The sequence below is a fragment of the Convolutriloba macropyga genome, chromosome 5 (assembly GCF_964194025.1).
Source record: "Convolutriloba macropyga chromosome 5, txConMacr16.3, whole genome shotgun sequence".
Lineage (NCBI taxonomy): Eukaryota > Metazoa > Xenacoelomorpha > Acoela > Convolutidae > Convolutriloba > Convolutriloba macropyga.
Genome location: NC_134472.1, coordinates 74,221,401 through 74,245,044, shown reverse-complemented (window position 1 = coordinate 74,245,044; position 23,644 = coordinate 74,221,401). Strand labels below are relative to the sequence as shown.

The window sequence follows — 23,644 nt, the reverse complement described above, 5'->3', positions numbered from 1 at the left end:
TTCTTGAGTTAAAATGCTTATTCTAGCTCTAATTACGAGATCTTTAATTTATTCAAAAGTTTTCAGTACTGCAAATATTACTCGATGGATCTCTCACAAACAATTGCGGCTATTAAAAAATAGATAAATGCTTAGATAATTCCAATTTTCTCTGCTTCATGAAAACCAGAATTTTAGGTAGAGTATTAAACTCTATTCCTACTTGGAAACTTTCTATCAAACACGTTTTTCATAGCAAAGGTCCATGCAATGTTGCACCAACACATTTGGGGGGCAAAAAACTATTTCTGATCTTTTACGCCCTCGTTCAAACTTACTAAGAGACCTGTTTTTCCTGCAGATTTACCACAAAAGAGTTAGTATAGGCGGTATTTTTTAATGTAAAAACACAAAAACTTGAATGGATCATTAAGTTTAAGAGCAAGCTATCATTACGTTCACATTGGTTTTTCTTCATTTTGTTTCAACATTCCGGTTTCCATCTGATTGCCTATATATTAGCATCATACTAGAAATATTTATCTGATCGCAATTTGAAAATTAAATTGCTACTTATCGGAAGGAACCCAATGCGGTACATTATAAGCGCCCGTTACGCGCATCCATTCAATTCAACTGCATTGAGAAGTGATTAGAATTTCGCCAACCGGGCTGCTTTCCATGTAAAGATTGTGACTATAGCCGGACGACCTATGTTTACTGTGCAGGGAGGGGGGGGGGGCATGAAAATTCGTGGGCATCAGTGGTTCGTGAGTAAACGAGCCAAAAAAGGTAATTTAGCAAATCTACGCCCGTACAGTGCTTGGTGGATGATAAAAGTGGTTGGATCTATAATTTCCAAACATAAATCAAAAGGACAAATTTCTCTCGAACCAAGGCGAGGCCAATTAATTAAAGGGGTTATAGCATAGATACTCTTAATGGGTGTAAAAAACCAACTCGTGCTCAAATCCGCGAGCTTCCAGGTGGTAGTCTGACATTAACCAATAAGCTACACATGCTTTGATATCTCACAATTTTTTTAAAATCATAAATTTAGGGTATGCTTGATTGGGGAAATCATGTTTGAAATCATTTCTAAGTTCAGTCGATTCTCAGAAAGTTTTCTTAGGATAGCTTTTATTTAAGCAACAGACCTAATTTCTCAAATAGTCACTCCAGAGCGAACGAATGTTCTAGAACAAAAGCGCAAAAACGATCGAGTAAAAATTTTACATACAAAAAGACAGGCACGTTTACAGAACAAAAGCCCAAAAACGATCGAGTAGAAATTTTATAAACAAAAAGACAGGCACGTTTACACCACAAAAGCCCAAAAACGATCGAGTAGAAATTTTACATACAAAAAGACAGGCACGTTTACACCACAAAAGCCCAAAAACGATAGAGTAGAAATTTTACATACAAAAAGACAGGCACGTTTACACCACGAAAGCCCAAAAACGATCGAGTAGAAATTTTACATACAAAAAGACAGGCCAAAAACGATCGAGTAAAAATTTTACATACAAAAAGACAGGCTCGTTTACAGAACAAAAGCCCAAAAACGATCGAGTAGAAAGTTTACAAACAAAAAGACAGGCACGTTTACACCACAAAAGCCCAAAAACGATTGAGTAAAAATTTTACATACAAACAGACAGGCCAAAAACGATCGAGAAATTTTACATACAAAAAGACAGGCCAAAAACGATCGAGTAGAAATTTTACAAACAAAAGACAGGCACGTTTACACCACAAAAGCTCAAAAACGATCGAGTAGAAATTTTACATACAAAAAGACAGGCACGTTTACAGAACAAAAGCCCAAAAACGATCGAGTCGAAATTTTACAAACAAAAAGACAGGCACGTTTACACTAAAAAGCCCAAAAACGATAGAGTAGAAATTTTTACATACAAAAAGACAGGCACGTTTACACCACAAAAGCCCAAAAACTATAGAGTCGAAATGTTACATACAAAAAGACAGGCACGTTTAACCCACAAAAGCCCAAAAACGATCGAGTAGAAATTTTACATACAAAAAGACAGGCACGTTTACACAAAAACCCAAAAAGGATAGAGTAGAAATTTTAGATACAAAAAGACAGGCACGTTTGCAGAACAAAAGCGCAAAAACGATTGAGTAGAAATTTTACATACAAAAAGACAGGCACGTTTACACCACAAAAGCCCAAAAACGATCGAGTTGAAATTTTACACACAAAAAGACAGGCACAATTACAGAACAAAAGCGCAAAAACGATCGAGTAGAAATTTTACATACAAAAAGACAGGCACGTTTACACCACAAAAGCCCAAAAACGATAGAGTAGAAATTTTACATACAAAAAGACAGGCACGTTTACACCACAAAAACCCAAAAACGATAGAGTCGAAATTTTACATATAAAGACAGGCACGTTTAACCCACAAAAGCCCAAAAACGATTGAGTAGAAATTTTACATACAAAAAGACAGGCACGTTTACACCACAAAAGCCCAAAAACGATCGAGTTGAAATTTTACACACAAAAAGACAGGCACAATTACAGAACAAAAGCGCAAAAACGATCGAGTAGAAATTTTACATACAAAAAGACAGGCACATTTACACCACAAAAGCCCAAAAACGATAGAGTAGAAATTTTACATACAAAAAGACAGGCACGTTTACACCACAAAAGCCCAAAAACGATAGAGTCGAAATTTTACATATAAAGACAGGCACGTTTAACCCACAAAAGCCCAAAAACGATTGAGTAGAATTTTTATATACAAAAAGACAGGCACGTTTACACCACAAAAGCCCTAAAACGATAGAGTAGAAATTTTACATACAAAAATACAGGTACGTTTACAGAACAAAAGCGCAAAAACAATCGAGTAGAAATTTTACATACAAAAAGACAGGCACGTTTACACCACAAAAGCCCAAAAACGATAGAGTAGAAATTTTACATAAAAAGACAGGCACGTTTACACCACAAAAGTGCAAAAACGATCGAGTAGAAATTTTACATACAAAAAGACAGACACGTTTACAGAACAAAAGCGCAAAAACGATCGAGTAGAAATTTTACATACAAAAAGACAGGCACGTTTACACCACAAAAGCCCAAAAACGATAGAGTAGAAATTTTACATACAAAAAGACAGGCACGTTTACACCACAAAAGCCCAAAAGCGATAGAGTCGAAATTTTACATATAAAGACAGGCACGTTTAACCCACAAAAGCCCAAAAACGATCGAGTAGAAATTTTACATACAAAAAGACAGGCACGTTTACACCACAAAAGCCCTAAAACGATAGAGTAGAAATTTTACATACAAAAAGACAGGTACGTTTACAGAACAAAAGCGCAAAAACAATCGAGTAGAAATTTTACATACAAAAAGACAGGCACGTTTACACCACAAAAGCCCAAAAACGATAGAGTAGAAATTTTACATAAAAAGACAGGCACGTTTACACCACAAAAGTGCAAAAACGATCGAGTAGAAATTTTACATACAAAAAGACAGACACGTTTACAGAACAAAAGCGCAAAAACGATCGAGTAGAAATTTTACATACAAAAAGACAGGCACGTTTACACCACAAAAGCCCAAAAACGATAGAGTAGAAATTTTACATACAAAAAGACAGGCACGTTTACACCACAAAAGCCCAAAAACGATAGAGTCGAAATTTTACATAAAAAGACAGGCACGTTTAACCCACAAAAGCCCAAAAACGATCGAGTAGAAATTTTACATACAAAAAGACAGGCACGTTTACACCACAAAAGCCCTAAAACGATAGAGTAGAAATTTTACATACAAAAAGACAGGTACGTTTACAGAACAAAAGCGCAAAAACAATCGAGTAGAAATTTTACATACAAAAAGACAGGCACGTTTACACCACAAAAGCCCAAAAACGATAGAGTAGAAATTTTACATAAAAAGACAGGCACGTTTACACCACAGAAGTCCAAAAACTATCGAGTAGAAATTTTACATACAAAAAGACAGACACGTTTACAGAACAAAAGCGCAAAAACGATCGAGTAGAAATTTTACATACAAAAAGACAGGCACGTTTACACCACAAAAGCCCAAAAACGATAGAGTAGAAATTTTACATACAAAAATACAGGCACGTTTACACCACAAAAGCCCAAAAACGATAGAGTCGAATCTTTACATACAAAAAGACAGGCACGTTTAACCCACAAAAGCCCAAAAACGATCGAGTAGAAATTTTACATACAAAAAGACAGGCACGTTTACACAACAAAAGCCCAAAAGCGATCGAGTAGAAATTTTACATACAAAAAGACAGGCACGTTTACATTACTTGCTTCAAATTCCGTTCGAGAGAAATTAGAAATCGTACTTCACGCCATGAACTTATGTCCTCAGCACGTTCAGAAATCCCATACTTGGAGACTAAAAAGGCTCTCAGAAAACTGCTCAGCAAATGTATGTTCAAGGGCTTTAGCATCTCATCCGCTTTCTCAAGCCAAGAAGTCATGAAAAGTCGTGCTGGCCAGAAAAAAAGATCAGATAAATATCGGTAAAAAATCGGACAAAAAAGACCCTCGGGACTAATATAATTGCTTGTTTGTTTGACCCTCGGGACTAATATAATTGCTTGTTTGTTTGACCCTCGGGACTAATACAATTTTGTTTGAGAGAACTAAAAATTTTCTGACTCATACAAGAAGCTCAGTAGTTTTGTAAAATTTACGCTTCCACATTGTAAGCTAAAACTGAGTATGAGATCTTTTTAAAAACATTTTGAATGTATTATAAGAATATATAAAGAGGAGAAAATGAATTGAATACAGAAACTAAATGAGTACGAGAAACTATCAGACAAAAATATTTTTAAAACATCTTTCAACACCACCTGACATAAAATAAAGCACACAATTCGGACGATAAAATCACATCAAAGCAAATTCTAATCACCATCATTACTCATTGTTCAAATGGCGATCGTGTAATATCAGTTTGAGTTTTCAACTATGTTGAGGATCTTGGCTCCGAGTCTTTTGGAGTCGAGTGTCTTTTTCACGTAGAACAGAATGTAGGCTTGAGATTGTTTGATATCTTCTTCCGTGCATCGCTCGGGTTTTGCATCGTTAAAGTGAACCCAGAACTGAGAAGTGTGGTTCCAACAGTAGGCAGTATAATGTCCGGACCTGAAGCCGCTTCCGTGGTGTCTCACAACCGCTTGTAATGAATACAAAGCCGATTCCTTGCTGTCTTTACCCATATACTCCGACAGGTCCAATTCGAATGGGAAATCAACATGCGTGTTTATCTTCCCTCGCCCAGTTCTGCCGAACCACCGGAACCTCTTGAAGTGAACGGTGAGCACCATTGGCAGCTTGGAAAATATGAGACGTTTCTGAGCATCCGTCAAAATTTGTTTTCTTCGTAATCTTTGGTTCGATTTGCACACCTCACAATTGTACACCCGGCCCAAGTCCTCTGTGTTGGTAAAATTCGCCAACATTTCGTAGACGTTACAAGTGTCCATTTTAGAACATCTACTGCTTTGGAATCGTTCTGGGAACTCTAGCGGCAAATCTGAGAATCTTTCTAGAACTTTTCTTTCAGAGTTGCATTTTAGACAGCTAACTTTGCTAGCGATCTCTCCATAAAACAGGTTATCAATTCTAAGTTTCGCATGTGGTGAATACCCTATTAATTCTCTTTCTATTCGATCAAGGAACACTTGAAGAAACTCCTGAGCGTCTTGTTGAGCATGACCTCTCAAAAATGGAATGGTTTTCCACACACTGTGTAACAACCCAAAGGGTGCTACTAAGTGATGTTTACCCGCCCACATAACTCTAAGTAAGGCATGTAACTCTTCAGATAAAACCACATCACTGCTTTCGTCGTCAATTTCGGAACAGGTCTCTGACGTATCTAAAGATGAGTCGATTACAGGCGGAGGCATGCTGTGACGTATAGCTGCCGCTAACGAAGTAGAACCACCTTCAAGCCCATTGCACGTTTTACGACTCACTAACTGATAACATTCTGAAGTTGACATTCGCTTGATTCTTCGACGCGCTATACTAGAAGCAGCGCTGTCAGAACATATCGATTCTTCCGTTTCTTGGGTAAGACGAGAGAGCTCTGATTCCAGTTCAATCGTCAGCGGGCTTTCGGATAACCCATCGTATTTATTCAAAGGAGTCGGCGAAACCGGTGGCGAAGAGAATCCGGATATATTGAGACGAAGGAAAAACTCAGTGAATGGCAGAAGGTGTCCTAAGACTTGAAGTACGGAATTAAGGTAGCAAGTATTCCCCAAATTTCGCAATCCCAGGATTCCAGGTGTTAAAGCTATTTTCGGTCTCTTCTTTACCGGTTCTTGAACAGATTCTACGCCTGAATCTACGTCTTCTACTTTGTTTACTGAAGATGTCTCATCAGACGTTGAATCGTTTTCAGGTTTCGGTTCCACATCCTTGGTCAAATTTTTCCTCTTTTTCGACTTGAGCAGTTCGGCTAATCGGCCACTTGGGGATACTGGAATATTCCTATTGAGTTTCTCTAGTTTCCGTTTGTGTTTCTGGAATGTAGTACTTTCTTTCCACATGTAGTAGTACCTCTGAATTGAAGATACCCTCCATTGTCTTAAGGCATTCAGCATTTTGTCCTCTTCTTTGATTTTCTTCTTTTGGCCCTAGAATGTTCTGAATTTAATCACACTCGAAAATATTTGTGAAAAATCAGTTTGGAATATTACGATCCATGGTTCCTAATCCAAAGCGCAAAAAGCGCCTATATGTGTAGAAAAAACACTTGACGTAAAAAACACTTAAGTTAACTGATCAATCTTGAATAAATGGGCTCCTTTCGAAAGAAAATTTTTAATTTCGAACACTAAATTTGTTATTACCGCGACTTTCAGACATTTCGCTAAATGTTCAAAACTTTGTTCCGTTTTGAGACCACAATTTCTTTAATAGTCGAAATTTATTATGAACATTAGATAACAGACAGGTGAATGTATTTCATTACTATTAAGAGCGATATCAAGAAAAATTGAGTATTTTCAACTGAATGACTAAACTTACCTTGATTTCCGAGCGACTTGGCTGCACTGATCGGAGGACCCTCCCTGAACGGGTTTCGCAAACTGCGAACAGCTGCGTCTGCTGGGACTCCAAAATGCCCCGGATGATCTTCAAATCACCGGCTGCATTGTCGTTCAACACATAGTCGTCACAGCCGTAGCAGAACACGAAACGGTCGTTCACCTAAACAGCAGCTCATCTTTATTCATTTACATTGAATTTCCAAGTAGTTCCTGGAACACAAAATCGTTTAATCTCGGCTAACATTTTTTAACAGGATGTCACAGGATTTTAAAACCGTCACTATGAAGGACATTCAGGAAATTTTCTGATCATAGTTCGGTCAGGATTGAGGGTGAAAAATATCTTTGAAATATTTAAGTGCTATTTTAAGTTGAACAGAAGTTGAACTGAAAACAAAGAGCAAAAACGCAATGAAGTTGACATTTTAAATCCAAAAACTCGGCTGACGAAGTGTGAAATTGAGAGAGCAAATCAGCTGATGCGAGACCGAGAGGAGTGGACAGCTGTGCCGAAAACAATCAAATTCAGGCACGAAAAAACTGTTTAAAGACAGCACTCACACTGAATTGCAAAATTCAAACGGCTACGAATTCAATTACCCCCACTGCCCAATATTTCGATTAAAAAGTTGTACTCATATAAGGAAAACATAACCACAGACTCCGGAAATAACTCCAAGAAAAATCTGACCCGCCGCCAGTCTACTACTCACTGAACTAAACGAACTATTTATTTTATTATTATTCGATTTGAACAAACAAAAAACAGGAAAAATAAAAACATCGCTGGTAGATCGCCAGAAAATAGCTGCAACAGCTTCGTAGATCTGTAGTCTCAAAAGATTGTGAAAGAAAGACACCAAAATAGAAACTACTTTTCATTAAAAACTGAAACGTTATATTTTGATTAGGAACCTGTTTAACTTACTGCTGCTTCTATTAACTGTCCTCAATTACCCTTCGATTACAGTGACACGTACTCTTTGAATTGAAGTAAAGAAAAGTTAATATCAAAGTGAGGAAGTCATTTTTGAGAGTGAGGTAAGTCACGTTGTGACTAAAAACGTAATTACGCGAATGAACAAATAACTCTCTCTAATACGAGTGAAAAATGACGTCACGCAGTCAATTCAGTTAAAACTAACAGGCCCGCAAAACCATAACAAGAAAATAATTTACACGAACAAAAGGTTTGAAAGAAGTAAAGAATTCTGTTTCTCACTCGGGCTCCAACCCATGCCCCTCGTTTAACAGCCATAGATCTCACCAATTCAGCTATCTATGCGTATTGCAGTTGTCTTTTGCTCTTTCCACAGCAAATTTCTGAACAACGGCGTTTGTGACTTGCTTGTTTTTGCTATAGCGCATGCTTAATCAGCGCAAAAAATGGGCATTTTAGGAGCTTAAAAATGATGGTAAAGCGCGTCTCAAAACGCATTTATTACGCTAGGTTGCATGATTAAGGACCCTAAAACATGTTACGATAGGAGCGCTGTTGACCCTTGTGCTCAATTGCGACTGAAACTTACTAAAAAGGAAGATTAGACAATACGACAAACAGCTCAAAAATTAGTTTCATAGCAACTTTATGGATAATGGTTATAGAAAAATACTTCAAACTTTAGATTAGAAGTCCTCCAACATACGAGCTGCGCTATAGCCACAACAAACCATGTTTCTCAAAATCTCTTTTATCTTATCAAAACACATAATTCAGATTGAGAGCATCCCAGATTACGCAAACATCAATCTAGCGCAGAATCTGTAAAGCAAAACTTTGCAACACACACATTTCCTTTAAATACTTCAAACGTCGTTCGGGAGCAATAGAAAAAGCAGTAAATCCTCTTTCTGGGCGAGAATACTTTCAAGCCCTCATAGCCTCGTGGCGACTGCTCCTGACTAACAGTCTTTTGTTCCGGCTTCGGATCTCACGTCTACATTGCGCCTTTTATGTCGTTGACTTCTCTGGGTATGTTCGCTTAATCATGCTATTCAATGCGGCTCTTACGAATTTTCATGTCTACGAAAGGGAGGGTATTCGACTCGGGTTCGAACCTTCGACCCTCAGAATAGCAGTCCTCCTTCTAACCAACTGCACTATAACGATTACATACCACCGGTTCTCACAATCGCATTTATCGTATAAATGAATATATTTCAGATTGAGAGCATTTGAGATCACACAAAAATAAAAACAGTAGAGCGTGAAAAACTTAGTTGAAAGCTAAGAGTGTCCTAGAATAGCGCAGAACCTGCAAAACTAAAACTTTGCAGAAAAACACACGTTTACAATAAGAAATTCAAAATTAGTTCGGAAGCATTTAAAAACACGTAGTACCCAGGACAGTGAATCCTCCCTCTGGGCGATCATAATTTCAAGCCCTCTTAGCCTCGTGGTAACTGCACCTGACCGACAGTCTTGTCTTATGTTCGTTCCTCACCCATCTACTTTGAGCCTTTTAGGTCATTGACTTCTCTCGATATGTTCGCTTAACCATGCTGCTCAATGCGGCTCTTAAACATGCGCTTCGTGAGGCCCCTTAAACTTATAAAAAATTTTGTCCAATTTTAGAGCTCACGCGTTTAATATAAAAAATTGCATGAGCAAATGAACAAAAAGCAGATTTGAAGTGATTGTGGCATCATATGGTCGTAACAGAAATCTAGACGACGAAATAAAAACATAAACCGACGGAAGAATTGCTCTTGAACGACAGGCGAGGCAATTTAATTCAGGTACAGCAGCCTAGATCAACTTTTCTTTATGGGTGCAAAAAACCTTTCCCCCGCCAGGATTCGAACCACTGACCTCCCGATCCACAACCACACGCACTAACCACTGCGCTACGAATCTCCTACCACTGCTATGCTGCAACCGATTTTATATTAGCAACAAGCTTTATTTCGGGGTGAGAGCAGTAGAGATCACTCAAAAATGAAGAACGAAAGCATGAAAAAGTCACTTGAGAAGTCAAAGAATGTTCTAGAAGAAAAGCGCAAAATTGTCAAGCGAAAAATTTGCATAAAAAAGACACGTTTACAATAATTGATATGAACTTCGTTCAAGAGCAACTAAACATAGCAGGACACATCCTGACATACATTTGAAAGATTTTTTATTGACATAAAAATCCTGACATACATTTGAAAGATTTTGTATTGACATAAAAATCCTGACATACATTGAAAGATTTTTTATTGAAATAAAAAAACTAGACCTAAAATGGACAATAATCGGATTAGGAAAACCATTTAGAAAAAATTAGAAAAAAAATTGAAAAAATAGCAAACAACAATTCCTCAAGTGAACAAAAAACCACTAGCGAGAAATCGATTTTTTTGTTCAAACACCTTTTCTCACTCCACTTCAAAATTAGAGCAAAAAATTTTTAATCCGCAAAAACACTCTTTTTAATCCGCTTCACTCAGTTTTGGCGTGATAAAAACCATCACTTTAATTAGACTTCAAATATCATGAAAATGGGTGAACAGAAAAAAACAGCGCCCCAATACAATTCAAATTCTTTGAATTGTAAAAAACCAAGAGCAGGCCAATAATAGCCTCAGCTATCGCTTTGCGGCTATTAAAAACCATCATACAAAAAATAATCAAACCTCTTTGAAAGTTAAAAAATACAAAATTAACTTACAAAAACGTCTTTAGAACCAAATAACGATAAAAGAAATTTAAAACATTCTCATGCAAAAACCAACCCATAATTTGCCAATCAGTTATTTTGTAGACAACTTCGACCTCTAATTGAAATGTACCACCGTGTATAAAATTTCATAGCCCTAACAAACGCTGCATTAATGAATCGCAATTTCGGATCATTATATTGATCATTAGCCTACACTGGTAAACAGTTTTCAGCACTCAAACTATTGATAAGTTTCGCCTTTTTCAGTAGTGCATGAATTATACTTTCTTTCCAAACATAGGGACAAAGTAGGACATTACCCACAACACTCCCAAATGTTGAACAATTATTTGCGGTTAGAGCGTGGCTAATGAAGCTAAAGCAATGCTAGCCGGGAACCCTTCAGCTTAAACCCTTGGAGAACATTGTGGTTTGGTGGGCTAAGAGTCAAACTAAGCTTTGGACCACAGCTGAAATAGGAGAATCCGGGTAAAATCTGGATTAGTAACTTGCCCCCTCTTAACTGACTCTGCTTTAATATATTTTCCAACCAACTCCCTCTTATTATTGCCAAACAGAACACGTTCTGTGCTCGAGCCAATAAAGCAAGCCAGCAGTATTTCCCATTGCTCACGTTAACTCTCAATGGAACCGGATTTACAGGGGCAAAATCTACTATAGTAAAAACACCTGACTTCTCTCGACAATTGGGCCAAGCCTTTCCTTGATCACAGATTGGAGAACCTTCTTTAAGAATAAACAATTCAGAGGGGTTAGATATTCCCATAAAAAGATAGTGGCCAAATTGAATGCGATGGGTGTAGTAAAGTTGCAAATTGATATCATTGAAAAATGGTTAATGAAAACCTCAGATGCAATAATCAGCCAATTAACAGATTACTAGCCTGTATTTTGCCAAAAACAACAGCGAAACATCTCAGTTGCATTAGAATGGAAACAGAAGAAGAGCTCAGATGGAGTTGCCGATGCAATCAATCTATACAAACTATTAAAAATAAAATTTTACATTTTTAAACTTCAAATCGCTTATCTCGCTTCACCATAATTAATCTTAGGAGTCCTTTAATGACGTCAAAAGGGTTTGAAGTAACTTCCAATTAACTTAAAAGTAGAAATAAAATTCATTAGGAGTGAGGGAAGTCATTTGTGATTAAAACAGACAATCGAGGTCAGAGCTGATAGGACAAAACTCACAGCTTATGACACGCACTAAAGGTAGTAAAGATAATAATGAAAAGATAGACAAATTTCCTCAGTGAGAAAAATGTAAAAACAGAAAACGAACGTAAACGACTATCGCAGTATAGCTACCATTAGCTTACAGCTTCGCAGCCATAAAATTTTTTTCAAAAAGTGAATTTAGTCTTAAACGACATTCGATGAAATTGCACCAAATTCAGATTCTTTTCTGAAGATTCAGAAAACTTTTAAATGAAACTGTTTTTACAAGTTGAAGCTGTCCTGCTATTTTTCGAGGAAATCAGGAAATAAGCGTTTAACTTGATTCCTAAACCTTGAGATATTCGTAACAAAATCACAAATATTTTTTCAGTTATGGTCGCAAACATTAACTCAACAGCGCAAATTAATGGTAAATTTCAACAGCGCAAAAATAGCCTCTGACTAGGGCTGGATTTTCAATGTTTGTCTTCGTCTAGTGTCAGTTTCGTTCATCGCTGTTTTTCACTGAATCTTTTTATCCATAATTACTGATAGTAGTTAATCAAGAAATAAATTTAAAAAATAGATGCACATTTGCCTTTAATTTAGTCGTAATTCTTTAACTAAAACACTTGCATTCTTCTCTCGAAATTTTTCCGCCACTCGATTTTTAAATATGAATTAAAATGCAGGGTTTTAGTTATCAACTGAGAATTAAAAGCTCATAAAAGCAGGAACTATCTTCCATTGGACTTCACTTTTCAACAAAGACAAAGTTTCGACTTCGATCAAAAACTACATTTGAAACAATTTGATGATAAATTAGGTTCAACTTTGTATTTTCGTTTCAGAAGAATCCATTCACCAACGTCAATAGACCAAAAACGGAACAAAATATAAAGCAGATGGCACACAAATTTATGAATTTTGCGTGATTTTGGCAAAAAAAACTGGCAAATAGCTGGCAGATTACCAGAAAATAGCCGCAATAGCTTCGGAGATCTGCAAACAGATAGTAAATAAAGTAGACGAAAAAAGAAACTTTTTTAATAAATGCTGAGATGTATTTTAATCAAGAATCTCTAATTTATTTCTGCTTCTATCGGATGCTCTCAAATAACCCTCAATTAGAGTGACGCGCACTCACTTGAGCTTGTCTTTTTGAATTAAAGTAAAGGAAGTCAATTAAAGAATGAGGAGGTGAATTAAGTTGAAGTTGCATGAAAGAGAGAACAAAAAAGCACATTTGAAGTGATTGTGACGTCATATGGTCGCAACAAAAATTTCGACGAAATAAAAAAACATAGCAGGATAAATCCTGAACTACAATTAAAAGCATTTTCATTGACTAAACACAAAACTAGACCTAGAATGGACTGGAAAAACCAAATGAATGGATTGTGAAAACCATTTAAAAAACAGATAAAAAATAAAAAAAAACAGTAAAAATCAAAGTCAAAATGCGGCATGTAAACAAAAACCATTAGCAAGAATGGAAACTTTTGGAAACTTTCTACATTAAAATTCGAGTGAAAAAATTTCACACCGCAAAACCTCTCGCTTTTCCGCTCCACCTCCTGTTTCGGCGTGACCAAAATCACTAGTCCAATTTGACTTCAGAAATCATGAAAAAAAAACATAGCCGACTGAAATTCCAATTCTTTGAATTTTAAAAAAAACAAGAGGAAGCCAATAATAGCCCCAGCCATCACTTCGCGGCTATTAATAAACAAAAGCTTCTCCAAGAGAAAATTTTCCCAGAGTTTGACCAGGAAAAAATATGTCCTCACTTTTCAATTTGAAACAAAATCCATTTGATACTGAAAATTGCACGACATTTTGAAATTTTCCTAAATATATCTGGTAATTCAGATTTGAATTGAAGTTTGTCAGTTTTGCGCATGAAGCGCTAAGTTCGATTCCGCGCGAATTCTATGAACAATGATAAAAGTTCTCCAAGTTTGCAAAACAAAAATCTTGTTTAAATTGCTACATTTGTGTTATCAATTGGGATAACTCAATCAAGCATTTCGTATGCAAAAATGCGAGCTTGCTGGTCAACTTTTTGAATATAATTTTGAAGCTCTAATCATTATGCTTCCATTCATAAAACAAAAAATTCGTCCACCAGCAAAGAATTTGAATATCGTCCACCAGCTAAGAATTTGAACATAACCGGCAAACTCAGGGAGAATAACTGTTTGACTCCGACGAAAAAGACCGTTGATTCCCGTAGTTTAAGAGGACCATCAAGAACAGAGTCAAAAATCGGTTCGAAAATGAGATCCTGACTTCGTATTCTACCCTTCATTTTAGATCTGGTAATTAGGAGGCAAATCAACGGGAGGCAAGGAAACATCGAATGCTCAGTGGTAAGTGATAGCATCTCTTGGTGTCTGCTCACCGGAGGTCTTTCACAAACCTTCAGCTATGCTTAAACTGCTGAGATGTTGGTTGAGAAAAATTCTGCAAAACAGAGGCTGTTGGAAACCAAACTATGAAAACAATGTTTGTAAGTATGGAAGTAGCAGATGCAGAATAAATTTTCTTAAAACTTGCCTGAGCACAGATATGATACCGGATTTTTTGAAATTTCGTGTTCCTAAAACAGATGTTTTTTCGAATCAAGCGGTGCATAGTTTTCAACTAAAATTGCTAAGGTCGGAAATTTCCAGAGCAGCTGACACGCATCATAAATGTGACCAAAAGCGAGCTGTTAGTCGAAAAGTTCTCCTTAAGAATTTAGATAACCACCCATTGCCCTCCGTAATTTTTGTTTTGCGCAACCAAGTTCGCAACCATGTAGTTAGTTCTGAACAAAGACTCAAGGCAAAACTTGCCAAATTTTCGGAAAGGCAAGACAAGCCTCTAAGATCATCTAATGAGAAGACTGTAGTGGTTCTAGATGATATCATTTTGCCGGGATTCGTCAGGGACTTGCTCGCTTTTGGTCCAAAGCATCCAATAAGGGACAAGTTTAAAGAGTTGCATTTCTTGGCGGACATAGACAGTTTGATAAGGAATCTGCGTGAGAACAATGTACCAGGTGAAAAACTGTTCGAAATTGAAGCGGCAGCAAAATGGTACTCAAAAAACATCAGGGAAACACCTTAAGATAAAGCATTAGCAAACGTGCAAAAATATCTGCTTGACAACGCCCTGATTGCTGTTCCTTTTGATAAGGGTGTAGGGTTTTGTGTTATGAAAAAGAGCACGTATGCAGAAAAACTGGAAAAAGTATTAGATTGCGAACAGTTCAGCAAACTTGAAAAGAGTTGCGAAAAGAGTTGCGTAATGAAAAATGAAAAAGAACTAAACAAAGAACTTTTGGATGTGAGGAAAAAGGGAAGATACCGGTTAAGGTTTACGAAGCTTTAAGGTCCACTGGAGCACAACCGGCAGGGTTGTATGGATTAGCTAAAGTACACAAAAAACCCTCTGAGACCTGTTCTCTCTATCACGGGAAGTTGTTACCATAAACTTAACAAGTTTCTAACACCCTTTTTCCATCAGATACCGGAACAATTCTGAACTATCGTAGCTGTGCACCCTCCAACTAAGAAAAGCATAATACAGGGAACAATACACAGCCTCTTCCGAGCCCCCAGCAATTGGGAAGCGTTCCATGAAGCATTGACAAAAAATGAAGACATTTGGGAACGTAATCAATATCCTAAGCATTGGGTAGGGAATATTGCCAAGGATACAATTAACCAGCTGCGAATGAAAGAACAAAGAAAAGCATATAACGCGGGTGTAGCCGTAAAACAACAAAAAAACTGAAACAACAATTTGTATTACAGTACAGATGCAACATCTCCAATGAATTTGTAAAGAAGCTGAAAAAAATTCATCCTGTACACAAACTTTCACCACTCGGAAACTTAAGAGCTGTTTACCTGGCCTTAAGTCTAGCTTTGATAAAGACCTCAAATCCCACGCGGTTTATGAACTCACTTGTAATGGATCAAATCCATCTATGTAGGGCAGACATGCCAACATATTACCACAAGGGTTGCAGAGCATGCCAAGGCGGACGCACCGATGGGAATACATACAATTGAGTGTAACGGTGATAAAACAGCTTTCCAGTGGAAGATATTAGACCAGTGCGGCAACCAATCTAAGTTAATGACACTAGAGCCATTCTATATAAGAACACTGAAATCAGACATCAACACGCGCGACGAACACCGAACACGAAAATTGACACTGAAAGCTTAGTTGTGAGATGAAATTCCAACTCGAAAGAAAGACACGTTAAGAAACGAAAATTTCAACTTTACAATTGAAAAAAACCAATGTAAGTTTAAGGTAACTTATGTAGGTTTTTAATAAAAAAAAATGTCGATATGCATCTGCTACATCAAATCAAAAATGTATATTTGTTCAGATGTAAAGTTTTGTAGATACGACTGTAGATATGTAAAAATTCGTTTTAAATTTCCTTGAATAAGTGATTTTTAGTGATTTGCATTTTATTTTCTGGCTTTTCATTTTAGCATTTTGTATTGTTTATAACCTGACGATGAACCCAGAGTTCAAAAACGTTCGTAAGAAAGTTTTAAATTGATCATCCTTTTTTAAATCTTAAGTATTTCAACCAATGAAGCTTCACAATTATCAAGCTTGGGTTACTTCTATCGAATTCCACATTAACATTCTCTATTTAGATTAATTTGAGTGCAAAAGTCATTTTATTGAGTGACCTTGGCCATGTACGCTCGAAAAAATAATCACGCAATTGACCAAAACACCCAAACAGTATGCGGTAACAATTGACGTCTAGCACACGAATTCAGCCGCTAGGATACAGAATTCACCGAAAAAAAATCACTCTTTGACTAGTTGACCTGTGATCAAATGGCCGTAACAAAAACCGAGACAGACAACGAATTAAAATGACTATGGTACCAAAAATAGCCTCGAAATAGCGTCTCGGCTATAAAAAAATTCATTGCGCCAAGTAAAATTCAATTAACTTTTACCATCAAGTCACGCGTTAACATTAGAAATTTAACATACTATCCTTTAACACAGTAAAAGTTCAATGCTTTACAAGAAATCAACTTTCAGCCAATAATTTGTAGAGAAAAAGTCTACGCCCCACTGTTGCCCTACGCAAGCTGTGTCATTTTGACATAAAAATATCTATGTTTTATTTTTATTTAAAGCTTTAATGTTTTGTTTTGACCCCCCCCCCCCCCCCCCCGTTTTTTTACGCCCCTCAATTACAAATTATATGTTGTTAAATAGCACGTTACTATGCAAAAAATAGCACGTGCGCCTGGGGGTGTAAAAGATATAAGCCCCGCCCACTAAGCTGGGGGGGGGGGGGAACATAATAGATCTAGAAATGTGAATTACTAATGAACTTGTGATGGAGTTCGTCATTTTGATAAATGGGATATTTGAGAGTACGGATATTATTCGCAAAACTAAAGGGTGCTAATTTACTTTTTATTACTCAGTATACCTAATCTAGTTATCAAATTATGATTTCTTCTCTTTCAACGTACAAAAACCAAATGACTCAGCTATAATAAAGCTAGCGTTTCCGTAATTTTTGGGGATCTATTCTGTTTCCCCCCTGCCGCCCCCCCCCCCCAGTATTTTTTATGACCCACAGTTACAAATTATACGTTATTATATAGCACGTTACTATGTAAGAAAATAGCACGTGCGCCTGGGGGTCATAAAAGATTTATGTTCACTAAGCTGGGGGGGGGGGGGGGCGAAACAGAATAGATCCATTTTTGGATAGGGTAGGGTGACTAACCTCAATGGCAAGCGGGTGCATGGTTTTGTGGTAGTGTTTTAGAGCATGCTGCTGAACTCTTCTTCCGCAGGCTACACTGGGACACAACAGACACGCCCACACACTTTCTGTCGTAACACTACACTCTTCTACCTGTGAACGTACACAAGCTCCTTACCTATAATTAAGGTTTCCGCACAACCAACGCTGTTATGCAGAACGGCGAAATTAAGTTAGCACACATTAATTTAAGAAAAAAATCACTTTTCGGCGTAGAAAAAGCAAGGTCTGAAACCGTGAGTGTCTACGCTAGTATTCCCATATAAACCTGAACAAGAAAGTATTCTGACAAAGAAAACGCTTCAAATACAACTTTATATGGTACACTAGTTTAGATAATTTAGACCGCTTCCTTTAATTTTTGTATCAATCGATATGTAGCGGGTATTCGGAAAACTCAAAACGACTCACAGAGAAAATACAGAAAGAAGTTCGCCAATTTTCCGAAAAAAAAGTTGAGTTGCAGTTCACCTTACAGCTTTTAATGGAATACTGGCAAACTTATTTCTCCGTCCGTACATTTATCAGTTTTCTGAAACCTCGACCAATCAAAATTCAAACAATTATGAGTTGATCACTACAATCTGGTACTGTGCGCCGCACAGAAAATTCGAACATCAACATTCGATGATGTCAAAGCACGATCAGTTCAAAAGCTACAAAAATTGTAAAAGAGGCCAGAATTAAAGCGATTCAATTCCTAATGGATTGAAGACAAGAAATTCGTCAGTCGTCGGTCGAAACGTCAAATGGATTCTTTTCGTGAAAATTTTTGTTGTTTTCCCCTGATTTTTGAACAACAAAAAACAAACTACAGAATCCAAATGAAAATCATGTTTTTTCCTGATATTCAATACTTCTTGATAGTCAACGATATTATTTTCAGGCAACTACAATGAATGACTGTGTTGTGTTTCGTTTTATTTTTGATGAGGCTTTTCGATATAAAGTCTGTTCATTTTAGATTGATTCGCTGAGCTATTGGTATTTCTAAGCACTTAGCAAAAAAAATGAGCGAAGACAGCAACCCGCCAAGAAAAGCCAAAGATTTCAAGCAAAATGTCAAAAAAGCGCCAAACTGGGATAGATCACATGAATCATCAATCTATAAAAAACCATTTTTCTAACTTTCTTTAGAAAATGGGGTTGCCAGAGTTAAACGGTTCGAAAACGTCACTCTAAAACATTCACAACGTGGGTGTATAGAAAGCGCAAGCAAACTTTGTATAAAATCAACAAGAGACAGCACAGGAACAATACATTCGTCAAAAATTATTTATACTAGGGGACTAAAAATAAAATGCGTCAAGTCATTCAAACACGAAACTCAATTTGCAATTTATTAAAAACCTTTAAATTATCCATCATTATAAAGCGAATGTCCGCTTTCATAAACAGCTAAGAGACAACGTAAAAACAAAAGCAGGCAACGATCAAATGAGGTCCAAGCCAATAAAACAATTAACAAGAAAAAACTAAAACTAATCATAGGACACAAGGGAACAATCATAGATGCGACTACGTGCAAGAAAAACAAAAAAGAGGACAAAACGGACAAACAAGAAAGATCAAACTTCATATTTTTGAAAACAAGTGGAATCAAAACCGTTAAAATAACTCAACAAATGACTGAAAAGAGTATAAATGAGAACTGTGGGGGGGGCAACAGCGCGATGGGGGGTGGAGGCAATAGTGGGGGTGGGGGTTAACAGGGGGGGGGGGTCTCAACCTCTAAGAACCGCCCTTCAAACCATAAGTATAAGTCTCCAAAGCAGTTTGAGCTGAAACAGAGCTGAAAGGCTTTAAGAGCACTTAATGCCCGCTGGGCGCTACCTGTTTATCCCGTTTTTGAGGACGAAAAGTCAAAAGCGTCAGACGAAAAACTGGTCAAGCGAAAAATCGCATAAAAAAGACCGACAGGACTAATATAATAGCTACAAACTTCGTTTGAGAGCAATTAATAACGGAAATATCCATTCTTGAAGAACAATTCTTGAACCGGAAATTCTTGAAGAACAATTTGTGTCAAAGTCGTAAAAACGCATAAAATTGGATTTAGAATAAAAAACAGAAAAATCAAAAATCCGTTAGAACAATGAAGAACAATTTGTGTCAAAGTCGTAAAAACGCATAAAATTGGATTTAGAATAAAAAACAGAAAAATCAAAAATGCGTTATTGGACAGCCAAAAACACCTGTTCTTAATGAAAGTTAAAGACAGCCCAAGACAACGACGCAGAAAAGCTAAATTCAAAAATTCGCTAAATTTTTCTAACATGTCGCTTCAAAGTCCTTAAAACATAGATCTAAATCGAAAAGATCAGATAAATTGAAATGTGATTCATTAGATTAAATGAGATCTTGTATTAGTGAAATTAAACGACAGAATCACAAAACCGGCAACTAAAAATTCACTAAAATTTTTGAAAATTAATGGTGTTCAAATCATAACAGGTAGATTTGAAATTAAATCATCAATTAATCTAAAAATTGCCACAAAAAAGAGCCAATAAGACCTGTAATTAAAGCAACTAAGTGACAAGACAACAAAAAGAACAACATATAGTGGCAAAAACTAAGTTTCTCCAATATTTCGTTCAAAAGTTTGTTGAAAGCAGGCAGAGTCAAAGTCAATAAGTGCAAACGCTATAAAAACCGAAACAATAAATGAAATTTATTTATGCCTCTAAAGAAATCCAATGAGGTCTATCATTAAGGCTACTAAGTGAAAGCCAAAACAGAAACAACCCTGACACCATTTTTTTTTAAAAAAAATGTTCGTAATTTGAAAATAATCATGTTGTCAAAGTCTTTAAAATCGATAATTTGATTTTTAATCATTATGAACCTAAAGTTGTCCCCCAAACAGTATTGTTAGTTTCAGTAGCAAATTATTGGTAATATAACCTGATTAGTTTGCTAACGAAAATAATCGAAAGGTAGGTCGTTCAAATCTTAGTTTCAAGAGCTTTCATAAGGTACTTATTTTGCTAGGAGGCGTATAAAATCTTCCACATAAAAGCATCGCATAAATATCTCCTATTTCTAAAAAAATGTTGGAACCATTAAAAACGTACTTGCGGAATGTTAACATGCGCTTCAAAACGAGCAGTCTACCATTGAAAAATAACTAAATTGGGATTTGAGCGTTCATATTTTGTCAACGATATATATTATATACTGAAGGGCAAAAAGAGGTTAGCACTCCTATTTTCGCAAAGCAAAAATTCAGTTTTTGATGCAATATTACTCCTGAATATCAAATTCAGTTTTTGATGCAAAATAACTTCACATCACATTTTGCATACAATGTTTACACAATTGATCGCCTACCTTTCAGATAAAATGCAACGCTGATTTACTGGAAATCACAAAGTAAAGTTGATGATCTTCATCCAAATTACACAGTAAAAAGAAAGTTGTCACAAGAAATGATGTTTTTAGGTTTGTTCAACTGTGACTAAGTTTGCACTTGTGTGAAATATTAGAGAGAGAAAAGATTTAGAAACATTGTAATCTAGTGTCAACTTTCTTTTTGCTGTGAAATTTGGATGAAGTTCATCAACTTAACATTGGGATTTCTGGTAAGTGAGCGTTGCATTTTATCTGAATTTTATAGGTAGGCGAGAGGACTAATGTAGGGGATAAATGGCGTTAAAAATGGATGCAAAATGTGATTTGAAGTTGGAGTAATATTGCCTCAGAAAATGAAATTTTACTTCGTAAAAAAAGGAGTGCTAACTTACTTTTGCCGTTCAGTATACATGTTCACAAGCATTGCTTACCACTTGCCTATTCAGAGTTGATGACTTTATCCTGATTTCGAATCTGAGTGTGATAAAGTGATAACTTTTCACGTTTCATCAACTGCAAATTAATTAGCATTTGCAAGACTGAAGCAAAAAGATATGAACAATTTTTCGTTGTGATAACGATTGTTTGTTTCACTACAAAAACGAAGGAATTCATTATTTTGAAAATTGAACAAATGGTAAGCAACAACTGTGACTGTTCCCAGATTTGAACATGCCCAGCACAGGCCGAGCACTTACTTTTTTAAATCAATCTTGCATTAAAACCAATTCGTGTTAAATATTTTGATTGTCAATTGTATATCGAGAATCAGCGGGCAATAAAGATTCTCCGGGTAATAAAGCAAAAATGGAAAACGCTTCAATTGGCAGATAGGAAAAATTAAAACTTGTTCATTTTTTTAATAGTTGCAGTGGTACATTTTTACTTATGAGGACTGATCAAACCATTTCAATGCAAATACTACCGGTATTTTCTCACAAGTTTTCAGACTTTTTTGTTAGAAAAAGTGGAATAATGAAGCGTAATCTCAGTTCTACCTGACAATTCCATTCTCTGGGACTGACGATGCTCTGATTTCTCAAAGGGAAAAGACACACTCGGTTGATATGCTTGCACTCCATTCCTCACCACCAATCAAATATTCTCCCTCTTCTTTAAAAGTTCGAATTCGTTATCCAGATTCTCTGGATGTTATTATTAAATTACTCTTTGTAGAGAAGAGCGGCGCAGAATTTTCAAGAAGTCAAACCTTCAGATCAATCAGTTTCACAATTGCCGTGTATAGATTTAAGACTTCGTTCACTCCCTCCGTTGACAAATTTTAAAATAAATATTGCTCTAAAACTGTTCACACAGACAAACCGAGCTGACAATGTCAAAAAATGTAACTTTCGAACAGATAAAAAAGGTATGATATTTAGGTAAAGATCTTTCTAGGGTAGGGTTTCCAAAATTGACAACCAATTGACTCAATGGATAATGGAAATGATAAAGATGATATACTAGCTCTGGAACTACTCATTAAATACATATCTGAAAAAAAATACACTATTAATGCAGAATTTATAAACTAAAACGGAACTAGTTCCTCCCCTATCTCCAGTTGTATGTTGTTTTTACACACTTATAATGTTAAGTATTGACTATGCCCACCGCTTATTACTTACACAAACTATAATCAGAGCAATTTTGGGGGTCAACATCTCTGAACTACCTCACATAAGGAACAATCATTTATGCCTCTTAAACAGTTTAGGTTAATCGCTTACTTAGAAACCATTAGGACGTGATGCTATGAGAATTTAATCCCAAGAGTGTTTTACCTGTTGATCCCATTTTAGAGGACTAAGAGTCAAATGGTAAGACGAAAACCTGATCAGGCGAAAAATTTCTTAGAGCAATTAATAACCAGGATTCCAGTGGATCACTAGGATCAATTGGGTAATTTTATAGGGATAATAGAAAAATTCAAGTAAAAAGCGCAACAGAGAATGAGAAATTATTGACGAGAGCTCAGATGGCAGTAACTATACAACCAAGCTATAATATCAAAAAATTCATTGAGATAAGAAACGAAACAAAATACTACTATTTTTCATCAATTTTCTCTAAAATGTTTGATATCGAAGAAAAATAATAAGTAGCTGAAATGAATGGGCATTGCAGCATGCTCATGGTTACTTTTGAAAGTTTTAACATAACCGACTAACGTCGGGCGAATTGCTCTCAAATGACCGGCGAGCGGTTGGCTTCGTCAGTACAAAGCCACGGTTTAATGAGACTAGCTTTAGCTTGATCCTACTCTGCAACTTTTAGTTTTCTAGCCTTGTTAATAAAAAAATCAAATAAAAACTGACATTTTAAAAATTTTCAAAATATTTCAAATTTAAAGGAAAGCTTCGAGATTTTGCAGTAAAAATCTTCAAAATTATATATTGTCATTGAAGTTATGTCAAGAACCCCATCTGCAAGACTTGACAAGCTTCGTTGCCCAGAAATGATCGTTCAACTCACGAAAAGGACAAACATTCAAAAATTTTAAAAACAACCGCAAATTTTAACAAAATCTTGCTATAATTCAAGATACTTAA

The 23,644-nt window shown here is 36.3% G+C and overlaps 1 protein-coding gene across 1 annotated transcript; it reads right to left on the bottom strand.

Annotated features, from left to right (window-relative positions):
- Positions 1–4,790: 4,790 nt before the first annotated feature.
- LOC142339636 (ubiquitin carboxyl-terminal hydrolase 44-like) lies at positions 4,791–22,614 on the bottom strand. The gene is made up of 4 exons (XM_075389819.1): positions 22,091–22,614; positions 17,700–17,831; positions 7,072–7,254; positions 4,791–6,677 (listed from the first exon to the last, which is right to left on the bottom strand). Exons 1-4 carry the CDS (start codon positions 22,172–22,174, stop codon positions 4,980–4,982), a joined length of 2,097 nt encoding a protein of 698 aa, XP_075245934.1. The 5' UTR covers positions 22,175–22,614; the 3' UTR covers positions 4,791–4,979.
- Positions 22,615–23,644: the final 1,030 nt, after the last annotated feature.